General features: G+C 39.1%; 1 protein-coding gene across 2 annotated transcripts in view; it reads right to left on the bottom strand.

Annotated features, from left to right (window-relative positions):
* Positions 1-5866: 5866 nt before the first annotated feature.
* MSH3 (mutS homolog 3) overlaps positions 5867-12844 on the bottom strand; it is a 298610-nt gene continuing 291632 nt past the window's right edge. For both annotated transcript variants that reach the window (XM_019516941.1, XM_019516940.1), the window contains exons 22-23: positions 11068-11242; positions 5867-7023 (exon numbers count right to left, since the gene is read on the bottom strand). In XM_019516941.1, coding sequence (XP_019372486.1) covers positions 6930-7023; positions 11068-11242 — 269 coding nt within the window. In that variant the 3' untranslated portion in view covers positions 5867-6929. The remainder of the gene's footprint in view (positions 7024-11067; positions 11243-12844) is intronic.

The raw sequence follows: 12844 nt of genomic DNA on the forward strand, positions 1-12844 counted from the left end.
TTTTTTTTTTTTTTTTTTTTTTTTTTTTTTTAGAAACAAGCCTTGCTTTCTCTCCCCAATTGCAAGGTCTGTTTATCACAGAAAAACACACGACACACAACCTTGGAAGTTTCTCTTACAGTCATTCTGAAGTAAGGATCTGGATTCTGTAATGTCATTCTTTTTATCCATTACATTCTACAATATTCATGGAGAGTAGAAGAAAAAAGAAGTCGTATCCAGAGATACAGGTGTAAGTTCTATTGCTTGAAAGATAAAAATATTTCTACTGCTGAATTAAAATTATGGTAATAGGCCCTTATTTTTTGGACACGTAAACAGAACCATATTATAAAGCATTCCAGAATCTGGAATTTTGCCTTGAAAAATTATGGCTTCTATTCAATACTTCTGTTTTTTCTAAATTCTTGCTTGTTCATATCTGAGCTTGGCAAGGAAATTATGGGAAAAAGCACACATACAACACGCTGTATTGTACATAGCGTGAAAATACTTGAAAATTAACGTTGCAATAAAATTCAATAAATAAATGTCACCTCCATTAAAATCAACAATCCTACTGAAGCAGTTAACTTTTCAACAATGTATTCTTTCCTGACATTTCAGTGATCTGCAAAGTCTTTTATACACCTTGTTGCTGCTAAATTAATCTAGTTTCTCTATATTACTCCTGGAAAACTTTGCAAAATAAAAAAGCTTGAGATTATTCTAACTAAAGAGGATATATGCCAATAATGAAGATAATTGGTACTGATAAAATTCTTGACATTGAGGATTCTATAATAACATTCTTATGTAACAGAATAAAAAAGGCGGCAGCAGTATATAAAGCCTTTTCCTCTACATTCCAAGACAATGATGTATCAGCTTTTATTATTAACCCTTGCATTGTGATTTCTAACGCACAAGTTTCAAGTAGTAAGACCTGGGGCATGAACAATATCAAAAGCAAAACATAAAGAGCAAAGATTAAAGTAATTATGAGGGTGATGAAAAAATACAACTCTTAGAGGCAGAAACTTTAAACTGTTAGTTTTTAAATATTAGTCAGAGATGCTTTAAGCTACCTGTGATAGAGCTATACTGGGTACCAGAAGCAGTTCAGCCATGTTAGCACAGTGCTCTATCCAGGCTAATATAGCCTGCTTGACTGTGCTGTGCAAGGTAGATATAACCTTAGGCCCCCAGCAGGTGTTAGTAGTAACCTGGCCACATTCATTAAATTAATGGTGCAATAAAAACTGTACATAAGCCACAAACAATACACAAAATATGTGTAATAACTTTGTAGCTGGTTCCCACCGTTCCTTAAAATGAATGTATGGTCAGTGTTGATTGATCAGCTGACCAGTGTTCGCAGCAGAGGGAGCACACCAGAGTCTTGAAGGACTCTGATGCATTTCCATGGATAGGAGTGTCAATCAACTGACTAGGACTCCCAGCCATGGGAGTATTGGTCACCTGGCTTGCTACTTGCTCATGCAGTAGTGATCCTAGGCTTCCCTGCACCAGCAATAAGGAACAACTGGGATCTGATTCGGATGCACATGCGGCATGGCAGAAGGTGTAATTGTTGAGATTGCATATCAGATCCCATTGCACATTTAACTGAATGTTTGTCAGCAGCCCTTGAATAATAAAGGGCTTGTTGCAGGGAATATGCATAAGTGCATATTCCACTCATGCATATTCCACTTATGCTGTGAAGTGCGTATTCTACTTATGCAGGGAATATACATAAATGCACATTCCCTGTAGTGTATTCTGTATGGTCATTCAGCCATCACCTCTTTGCAGAGAATGCCAATAAAAATACCAATTGTTAGCAACTGTGATGGTAGCTTTTATAAATTTGTACATAGTCACCAGAAACTTGTTGGGAAACTTGTTTTCAACCTTTTTAAATAAGTGTACCCCCAATGGCTGGACGCAGAGTGGGTAGGAGGGGACAAAGGGGGAGGGCGCGCAGCTGGATGCGGAGCGGCAGCAGCATGAGTTCGTGGGTCGTGGTGGCGGCTGTGTGAGCTCCCCACCATCCATCCAGCCAGGGGGCACCTGTGCAACCCACCGAGGGGCACCACTGCCCTCGCCCCCACCCCTGCGAGGCAGTGCTGTGGGGTGGTGTGCCATCCCCACCCACCCACACATATCCACTAGGGCCTTCCCACATACCCCTGCTTGACAACCCCTGGCTTAGATGACATTTCTGAAATAGTCAGGAGATTTACAGAGTTGCTATATGGTCATGCATCCACACATTTATGTAATTTTTGCAACATGATCTCATTGTGAAAACCTCTACAGCTTATGCAAACTTTCTTTCCAAAGTTCTGCAGCACTGTTCGACTAGACTCCAAGTTTTTGCTTCTGAACAGTGATGCTTTGGAATCACCAACAGTGTATGAGTAATCAAGAAAGAAGAAAAGTTTACTTACCTATATAGGAGATGAACTACATAGAACCACCTTTCATGCCCACTACTACAGTGCCAAAGATAAAACTACCTGGAGATATCCTTGCTTTAAGCACTGGCACATCCTTGTCTATGTTAATTGTTAGAGCCCATGATCAACTAGATGTCCGTATCATGAGCCACGCAAGGAACTGATGATTGCTGGATAGATCACTGTCTTATCAGATCTATTTTTAACATATGGCTTGTTCCAAAACACTGAAAACAGTCAAAAGCAAGGTGAAGAACTGTCAACACCAAATCTCTCCCAGACTTGAAGTTCTGTAAGGATCTCCAACAGTGTCTTCATGAAAAGCTCTCTGCCCTGCCTACAAATGAAGGCATCAATGAGGAACTCTGCAAGGGGTTTAAAACTGCTATCCATATGGCCTGTGTTGAGTCCCTCGACTCTACCAACCATTAACATCATGACTGGTTCGGTGAGAGCAACTCAGAGATGCGAGCCCTCCTTGAACAGAAGAGAAGGGCTCATTTTGCTTAGCAATATGAGACCTCATCTCAGCAGAACAAGAAAACATATTAGCTCTTCAAAACCAAAGCTCAAAAGAGTATCTGGAAAATCAAAAATCAGTAGCGGCAAGATAAAACTAAGGAGATCCAGTTCTATACTCACAAGAATGACATGTATAGCTTTTTCCAGGCAACAAAAGACATCTATGACCCAACTTCCCATGGTCCTACTTTCCTGCAATCACAGGATGGCTCAATGTTCCTCAAAGACAATGAATCTATCCAAGCTAGACAGAAAGAGCATTTTGAGGCACTCCTGAGCCATGAGTTAACTGTGATGGATACCACTATCAAGTCCATCCCCAAACACCCTGAAAGGGGATCCCTGACCAACTGTCCTATCCTAGAAGGAGGATGCCATCAAGTAAACCAAGAACAACAAGGCTACTGGATTGTATGGCATACATGCTGAAATACAGAAGACTGGCAGTGAGGAACTGATCCTGAGACTCCACAGATTTATTCTTTGAAATTGTAACAACAAAGAGATCCCTGGGGAACCTAAGGAATGCCAACATCATGACTATCTTCAAGAAAGGAAGTAAATCAATGTAATAGAACTATCAAGGTATTACCCCCATTTCCACACCAGGGAAAATCCTCTGCCACATCCTTGTGAGCTGTTTTCTAATTCTTGCTGAGGGAGTCCTGCTGGAATCTGTGTAGTTTCAGACCATCCTGTGGGGCAACTGACATGATCTTTGTTGCCCACCACATCCAAGAAAAGTGTTGTGAACAACATCAGAACCTGTATATGGCCTTCACTGACCTTATTAAGGCCTTTGATCCTATCAATTGTGAAGCCTTGTGGAAAGTACTGGCCAGATTTGAATGTTCTGAAAAGTACATCAAGGTCCTGAGGCTTCTCCATATGCAGATGACTGAGATTAGTCTTTATACTGGGGTGGAGACAGGTCCATTTGTTATCCAAACTGGGGTCGAGCAAGGATGTGACACTGCCCCAACTCTGTTCTCCATTTTCTTGACAGTCATCCTGGTTCTCATTACGGACAGACTTCCTTCCGGAATTGACACTGAATGCTGAATGGATAGAGAGCTTTCCAATCTGGGACGTTTTTCCTTGAAGATCAAAATATTCAAAAAAAAATCCTTGACCTTCAGTATACTGACAACTGTACCATCCTTGTGCACACTGAAGAAAACCTCTAGACTGTACTGGATCTATTTGGAGAAGCCTACTGAACTTTGGGTCTCTCTCTCAACGTTGAGAAGACTAAATTGCTCTATTAGTCTGTTCCAGGCCATGAATGTGACCCTTCCCCACAAATTACCAACAAGGGAAAGAGCCTAGATGTAGTCAAACACTTCCCTACCCTGGTAGCCACCTCTCAGAGAATGAACATTGAAGAGATCCAGCACAGGATCTGGTGCGCAAGTGCCTCCTTGGGAAAATTGCTTTGGTGCATCTTTACTGATTGTAATCACTGGAAATACACTAAGATCCAGGTCTATTATGCAGTCATCATTCCCACTCTGCTCTACCCATGTGAAACATGGATGATTTACCATTGTCATTTCAAGAGTCTGCAGAGGTATCACCAAAGATAACTCCAGAAAATCCTCCACGTCAAATGGGAAGATTTCCACACGAATGCCTTGCTGAAGTCAATGTCACCAGCAATGAGTTGGTGATTCTCAAGCACCTAACTTTACTGGACTAGACATTGTATGTGGATGCCCGACTGGACTCCCCAAACAAGTGTTCTACTCCCAACTTCGTTATGACCTGAGATCTCGTGGTAGCCAGAGGAAGTGCTACTAGGACACATTGAAGGCATACCCTAAGAAAATAGATGCCAACATCAAGAGCTGGAAAGAGCTGGCTGCTGACCAACTCCAATGGCACTATAACCTCAAACAAGCATCAGCCTGTTTCAAGGTAAAGAGTCTTGACCTTGAAGAAGAGAAAAGAGAGTGGAGGAAGGAAAAGGAGAAAAATCCCAGCCTGCAGCCTACTCTCCCTTGTGGAAAGACCTGCAATTTCTGCAGATGGATCTGTGGCTCACAGACTGGACTTTTAAGTCACCTCAAGACCCATCAATGAGCCATAGCAGAGATCATCCTCAAATTGAGGGAATGCTGTTGCTGCTGATAACAGTACCTGCCATCATCCAGATTCGTATGCTGAATGAAGCTTTTGCAGACTTCACAAAGCTTTAACAAATTTCACTGGAGACATATGGACACTCAGGGAATGTGCGCCACCCCAAAGGTCACTGCTGACTGAATGTTTTCAGACAAAGTACACTGGGTGCAGGTGCACCGACAATGTACTGCATACAAGCAATGCACAGCATACAGTATGTTTCAAAAGAACTATAGACCTTTTCTACTCCAGCTCATTCTGTCTGGACTACTATTTATGCTTTTATGCAACAGCTATAAACTGCTTTGTAAACTTTATTGGAAGTCAGATAGAGTAAGAAATATGATTCGAACTTGGAAGTGATAGGTACATGAATTATTGTAGCAGTAGTCAGTAAGAACTACGGTAGATAGAATCTTCTTTTAAGCTGATATGGAAGAAGAACTTCTGGTGACTGCTGCTATTTGAGTGTCAAGATATGCTACAGTAATATCTTACAGAAGATGCTCTGAAGCTGAGAGATATTGGTGGTGTAGACTGAAAAATTATTTCATTAATAAGGTTAACAATTGCTTCCAAATGTAAATTAATTTATTTTGTGCATCCTGACAGCATAGTCACTCTTTACATTGGAAAAACCATGAAAGTCAGTGGCAACAAGATAGAATTTCAATACTGACATCCAGTTAACAAGTATTAATTTGCAAGTTTATTTTATTTTTGTGAATATAAATCAAATAGGTTCTCATTAGTAGTTTCCTCAGAAAAAGGAAAAATGCATTTTGTTCTTTTCTTTTATTATAATATCTGAAACAACATGAGATGTTTATGGCAATAAAATGGTTTTACAAATATGTTAAACTGTATTTTCACTGAGGCTTAAATGTATAAACATTATCTCACATATCTGCTTTATTTCCATAACTATAGCTATGGTTATTTTTAAAGGGATACCAACTGCAAAATCACCTTACCATTTAAAAAATTTTGTACTTGTACTAATAACAACTGTGATCACAAAAATGGCAAGAAGATAACAAGAGAAACCTCCTGATTTTTCCCATTTTTATTCTGTTTATAGACTGCCAGTTTCACATTTATTTGTTGTCTCACATATGACCTTCACTATCAGTTGCTGATCTGGGAAAGTCCAGAAAATACTTTTTAGACTGCACAGAATGCCTGACACTGTGGGGTGCTGTTGTTCTCACACCTGCTGATAACCCTCTTATTAACTTCACCAGTGAAAGTTTTCTGCCCTGCATATGTTTTCAGAAGAGAAGTTCTAACAATTGTATACATGCAGTCTAAAAGGTAATCTATCAGAATCATGATTTTTAACTTGGCTTAAAAATAAAATCAAGTTGACAATATCCTTATACACTATTCAAACACAGATGCTACTTAACACATCAAAAATATAGTCAATGAACAGCCAACTTAAAGTTTCCTAACATAACTCACAAAGCTGTACTTCTCCAAAAAACAAACAATAAACTTAAGCCATTATTTTATTTTTAATATTTTATAACTGTTTACAAACATAATTTTTCATTCCTTTAATCACATTCTAAACTTCATCAAATGCAAATAGCTCGCTTTGCATTAAAAAAAAATGGAGGGGAGAGTCCATAAAATTAGCCTGCCTTTAGAAACTTAATATGGGAGTATGTATTATAATGTCTAGTTTCTTGTTCTGAAAAGTTGAACTCCAACAGGCAAGTCTACTAAATTCCACATTTGTTAAATATAGTGCTCTATCTGGTATGCTGTGAATGTCCCATGTTTTATTATTTCTTATAGTCTTCAATTAAGCAGGATATGAGATATTAAAAATAGTCAATCATCTTCAGTTTCACATATCCTTTTCCATTTTTGCAGTTCCTGGGAATCATTTATGTTCCATATTTCAGCAAAAGACTTTAGCCTCTTCCTGAAAAACAAAACATATAATAAAATTCAAAATATGGCATATCTGTAAATAAAATACAAGAGCCATTAAAATAGAATAGATGTCTCTGTATATATAGTAACTGGTAATCTTTATCAACTCAAAACACTGAAAAAGTGGTGTAAATTAATGATTAGTATTTTCTGCTGAAAGAAAACAAGTGGCAGTCATGATCAGCAAATGTAAAACTGCAATGTTCCTCTTAGTATTTTTGGACTCAAAGACATGTCTACACGAACTCCTGAGGAGTCTGGGAGCACTGCCAAGATACATGCCTTGTTCAGGGCATGGCAAAGCCTGGAAATCAGGCAGCAGAGCCAGGTTAGCAAGGTCTTGGGTATTCACTAAGGAGCACATGTGAGACAAAGAGCCTGAACATAGTTCTGCGAATGCCCTCTGGGCTGCACTAAACAGACAAAACAGCCAAATTCTGGGATTTGCTGTGTTCTGAGTGGGAGCAAGTGGTTGTTTCTCAGCTGCAGTCCTGAGCTTGCCATGGAGGCCATGAAGATCTGCCTATGAATGATAATAAGCTAGAGAAATCATGATAAACTACAAGTTAGTTAACATAATAATGTATTCCTGATATTTCAAAGGCAGATGAAAGTCTAGCGAAGTTTTCAGTGCTCAATGACACAGATGTACTCAGTTGCTGTTTTTATACACTAGGCAATGAGGTAGAGAAAAATTAACAAGTCAGTTGGCTTTGTAACGCATAGAATCTGAGTTTGCTCCCCAAGATGAAGTCTACATTTCTAGACAGCAAGGGAAGAGGCAATTCTGATCCAATCTAACAGATAAAAGCATATCTAGGATTTAACAACAAAATATATTTATCTAGCTCAGGGCTGTCCAACTTGCAGCCCACAGGCTCCCACTCTCAGTGCCACTTCCCACCATTGCTCTCCTGCAGATGTCACTGGGTTCTCTGGATTTCCCCCCTCACTCCTCCACCTTCTACTTCCTATCCCTGAACCAGAGGCTGCATGGTGCTGTGCAGTGGGAAGGGTCACACCATGGGTGACCTGGAGGATATACAGCCCCCAACCACACAGAAGCTGGGCAGCCCTCATCTAACTCGTCATCTTGCACTTTTTCAAGAAATCGTTCTATCTTCCAAACAAGTGCTTTTCTTCTACTGAGGAACTCATTGTAAACCAATATAGAGTAGGTGCTGGGAGGGCCCTCAACGGTCATCTAGTTGACCGCCTGAGACAAATCTAGAATGTGCTGTTCCTAATTCACAGATTACAGATGTCTGTCTAGCCTCTCTCCAAAGAAAGATATTCCATAACACCTCTACACAGCTTGTTTTTCAATTTCTTTATCATCCTTGTCACTCATCTCTGGTTCTTCTCCAGTTTCTCTACATCCATCTTAAAACCAGAAATGGATAGAATACTTCAGGTGAGATCTAGCCAACCCTATGCAGAGTAGTACCAATACCTCCTATGTTTTGCATACAATGCTTCTTTTACTGTAGTTCAATACCGCTTTTTTTTTAAACAGCATCACATCACTGACTTCTGTCAAATTTGTGATCTTTCTTAGAAGATCTACTGTCTAGCCAATTATTGCCCATTCTGTATTGATGGCTGTTCTTCCCTATGGGTATGCTGTCTTTGCTGAAATTCAATTTATTGCAAATTCTAATCCTAGCATCCAATGTGTTTGCTGTCCCTTCACTTTCCGTCATCTATTAACTTGTCAGAAAGCTGTCCATTCACGCATCCAAGTCTTCAATTAAAAATGTTAAAGAACACTAAACCCAGAACAGAGTGACCCTACTTGAAACCTCCTGAATTTCATACATCAATCCTTTTAGTTACCATTTGCTTGAAGTTATTCAGTCACTTACATTGGTTGAAATACCTATTGTTAATTCTATCTAATCCATCTTTCTGCAGATTACTTACGAGAATACCACTTCTGACTATCCTTACTGTCAGATATTTTATCCACTTTCTTCCCCTCATCTACCAAATTGAATTTGAATGAAAAACCAAATGATTTGTACTTAATAGCATGTGGGCTGCTATTGATCACAGCTTCCTCTTCCAAATGTTTATAAATTGACTTCTTTGTAATTTGCTTTAGTAACAACCCAGGAACTAATATATTTGCTTATGTATATCACATACCTTTTCTTAAAAAAATCAGCTGCTGGAAATCGGTTGTGCATTATAGGTGAGGAAATATGGTAATATTAGTTTCTGCCTCTGCTAGGGGAAAGCAAAAGTAACACTGCATATGAAGCTCTAGCTGACTGCTATAGACCAGGTGGTGGCAATGTTTTTGGGCAAAGTGCCAAAAACACCCACAACCTCATCTTGTAAGATTACTGGCATGCCAGGAGCAAATGGCAAGGAAGCCACGAGGAGCCTGATCCTTATTGTGGCAGCACAACCGCGGTCCCTTTCCCATCGTCCTCTTCAAGGAGTGCATGCCAAACAAAATGCCTTCACATACCACCCTCTGGCACCCATCCTGGGGGTTTCCTACCCCTGCCGTAGATACTTTCTTCCCACCCCCTCTGCCACTGCCCAATATAGGCTTCTGCTGCTGCTGCTAATCAATTACTTACTGCCACTTAGCAGTATTTCAAGGAAAGATTTTTTTCTCATTCTGCTATTTAAAAACAAGGTGTACTTATTATTTTGGGGCATGTTGTACGTGAGGAAATACAGTAAAAAGCCAGGTTGACCAATCTAATTCCCTAGATCCTTCTTATCATATGCTTACTCTATGATTCATAATTAGGAGCTTACAAGTTGAGATAAAAATGGTTTGTTCTTTTCTTCCTTTAAAAGAACCCAAACAAAACCAAACCTCCCAGAAGAATGTGAAAAAGCTAGATAGAAATGTTATTAAACTTATAGTCAAGAATTGAAAAGATCACAAGTGTCAGAATTAAAATTATCTACTCAACCTTAATTCTACACCTCTGTGTGCACTCTGAAAGTCTTTAATTACATGATCACATACTATTTTCCTTCTCATAATTTTTGTATGCAATTAATTCCCTTTTCAGCAATGGAATACACATTAGAACTCAGTATGTGCCCTAGCCAAGCTTCTTCCTTTGATCTGAGAAAATAAAATATGTTACTAGACAAAAAAATCAAATCACTATCTTATTAGTTCATATCATAATTTATTAGATCAGACAATGACACCAGCAACTTATTTTAAATTCTGACTGTTTTGCAGATAAATTTTATTGACTTTAGATCCTCATACAGAAGATGATAGACGTTAATACATTTATAAGCACCTTGGGATTTTACTTTTGGTGAATTATGGACCATATAATACTGACAAGTGTAAACTACTTCATAATTTTTCTGCAACTCATTATATATCGTCAATATATTATGGTTTTATTATTCTACATTCTGAAAAGATAAGAACTGGTTTTGAGCTCTGTAGGCTCTTAAGCTTCAGAGGAAACACTTGTAACTGAAAACAATTAGTACCTAAAACTTTCTCCTTCAAAATCCTTCTACCAAGATTATTAATGGTCATCAGGCTTTAAATTTATTATATTGCTGAGATGAGAGATGTAAGAATGCAACTAAAAAGTCAGTGCAAGTTTTCCCAAAGTGCATATTTATTATGCATAAACTAACATCAAAAACAGAAGAATCCTTGCAGATTGGTGAATCTATAAGCCAGATGTACATCTGTGTGTTTATATGGATAACTATTCATAGTTAAATCTATACTGTTTACATGTAGGGGTTAATGTTACCTGCCTATTTTAGGTAGTCAGTTTAAATCTTTGATAGAGTAACTGATTACACAACTAATTTCAACTATTTAATTTGTAAAGCCTTGATTAACAAAAATGGAGTGCAGCTTCATAAACATTTTTCAATAATATTCTTCATTTTACCATAATTTACTGTTTAGGTATGTCTGCAGTAGCTGTTAATGCTCTTTTTGATGCCCATTAATTGGAAAAGGCATCCCAACTCACATCTGGAAGTTTCAATACAAACAAAAATGTATCACAATTATTCTGACCTTTTCATATTCACTAATCCTTCTAGCTCTTTTGATTTGCAAGCTGCCAACTTTAAGATTTCTTCAGGAACATCTGCCAGCTTTGCAACATTGAGTCCATAACTCCTTGCAGCAACGCCTCTAGTTATTTGATAAAGAAAAGTGATAAATTCAGGATTTTGTTCCTCTTCAGGACCTAGAGAATTAAAAAAATAATTATAATTTCAATAAAACTCAAAAAACTCAAGCTTTTGAATACTGAAATAACAAAATATGAACATGTCTCATTATAATTTATATTTCTGCCTTATAGAATTAATAACCACTCCCTCCAAAAATAGTAAGTTAGAAAAAAACAATGGTCTCATCCCAAAATTTCACTCAGCATACTCTTACCATTTAGAAGCCTGATCATGTAGGAACTGTGAGTGAAGTGATTAAAGAACGGGACCCTTTATCTGTGCAAGCATGGCACAGATGCTGACATGAAACATGTATAGTTTGAACTGCTTATGTAGAATGGGAACACTGCATCCCTCATGTCTGCCCAGAGACAGAGGAATAGAGAAAATGCCAATGTCCCTATTCAAGGGGACTGCATGCTTAGCACACCAAAAAGCTCTTTGGCCAACAGTAAACAAGAGGCTAGTGAGTGGTTCAAGGAAAAGCAGGGATAGAGACTGTGGGTCTTTATCTATAGATAGATATTACAGATACTGACTTCTTTCCTTAGAGGTTGCAACGGGAACACAGTAGCCATCACTGGATTGCAGCCCTTATGATCTCTTGCTCTGCCCGTCCCCCTGTAATTCAGCTTTTGGGCTGAGAATGCACAAGAACATCTGGCTACAATCATTACCATACATTCTTCCCTCTTTTCTTTAACATCTCATTTTTTGGAAAACTAGGAAGACTCATTAATGCTGAAGCTCAGGATGATTTAACCTTTGAATGCTGTGTTATCTCAGTACTCAGAGAAACCTGAAGTATTTAATGTCTTTTTTACTTCAGTCTCCACAAACAGGGGCAGCTACCAGGTGACAAGTACAGTTCGCAACAAAGGTAGGGATGGAGACAAATAGCCTAGTGGCAGAACAGGTTAGGGATTACTTACAGAAGCTAGATGCTTTCAAATTGGCAGGACTGGATTGGGTGCACTCTAGGGCATTAAGGGAATTGGCAGAGAATTTGAGAGCCATTAGCTGTCCTCTTTGAGAACTTGTAGAGGTTGGATGAAGCTCCAGATGACTAGAAAAGGGCAAATAAAACACCTATCTCTAAGAAAGGGAAGAAGGAGGGCCCAGCGAACTACAGACCAGTCAGCCTGACCTTGATACTTGGAAACATCATGGAGTAGGTCCTTAAGGAATTTACTGTGAAGCATTTAGAGGAGAACAGGGTAATCAGGAACAGCCAGCATGGATTCACCAAGGGTTGACCAAACTGATTTCCTTCTATGATAAGGTGACAGGCTCTGTGGATGGGGGTACAGGAGAGGATGTGATGTACCTTGACTTTAGAAAGGATTTTGACATAGGGTCCCACAATATTCTCATTAATAAGCTAAGGAAATAAAGACTAGATCAGAGGTGGGCAAAATACGGCCCGCAGGCCAGATCTGGCCCACCCAATCATTTGATTTAGCCCACAGGGCATGTACAAAGTTTAGAAAATTAGTATTTATCTGCTCCAGGCTCCCTGTCAAAAATGACAGGAGCCAGGGGCAGTAGGACCCTGGGGAAGCTGGCAGGAATCAGGAGAAAGGCCAGCCCAGCCTCACCCCCAGCCCCCTCCCACC

The sequence above is a fragment of the Gavialis gangeticus genome, unplaced genomic scaffold (assembly GCF_001723915.1).
Source record: "Gavialis gangeticus isolate Ggan-Ray unplaced genomic scaffold, GavGan_comp1, whole genome shotgun sequence".
NCBI classification, from domain to species: Eukaryota; Metazoa; Chordata; order Crocodylia; family Gavialidae; genus Gavialis; species Gavialis gangeticus.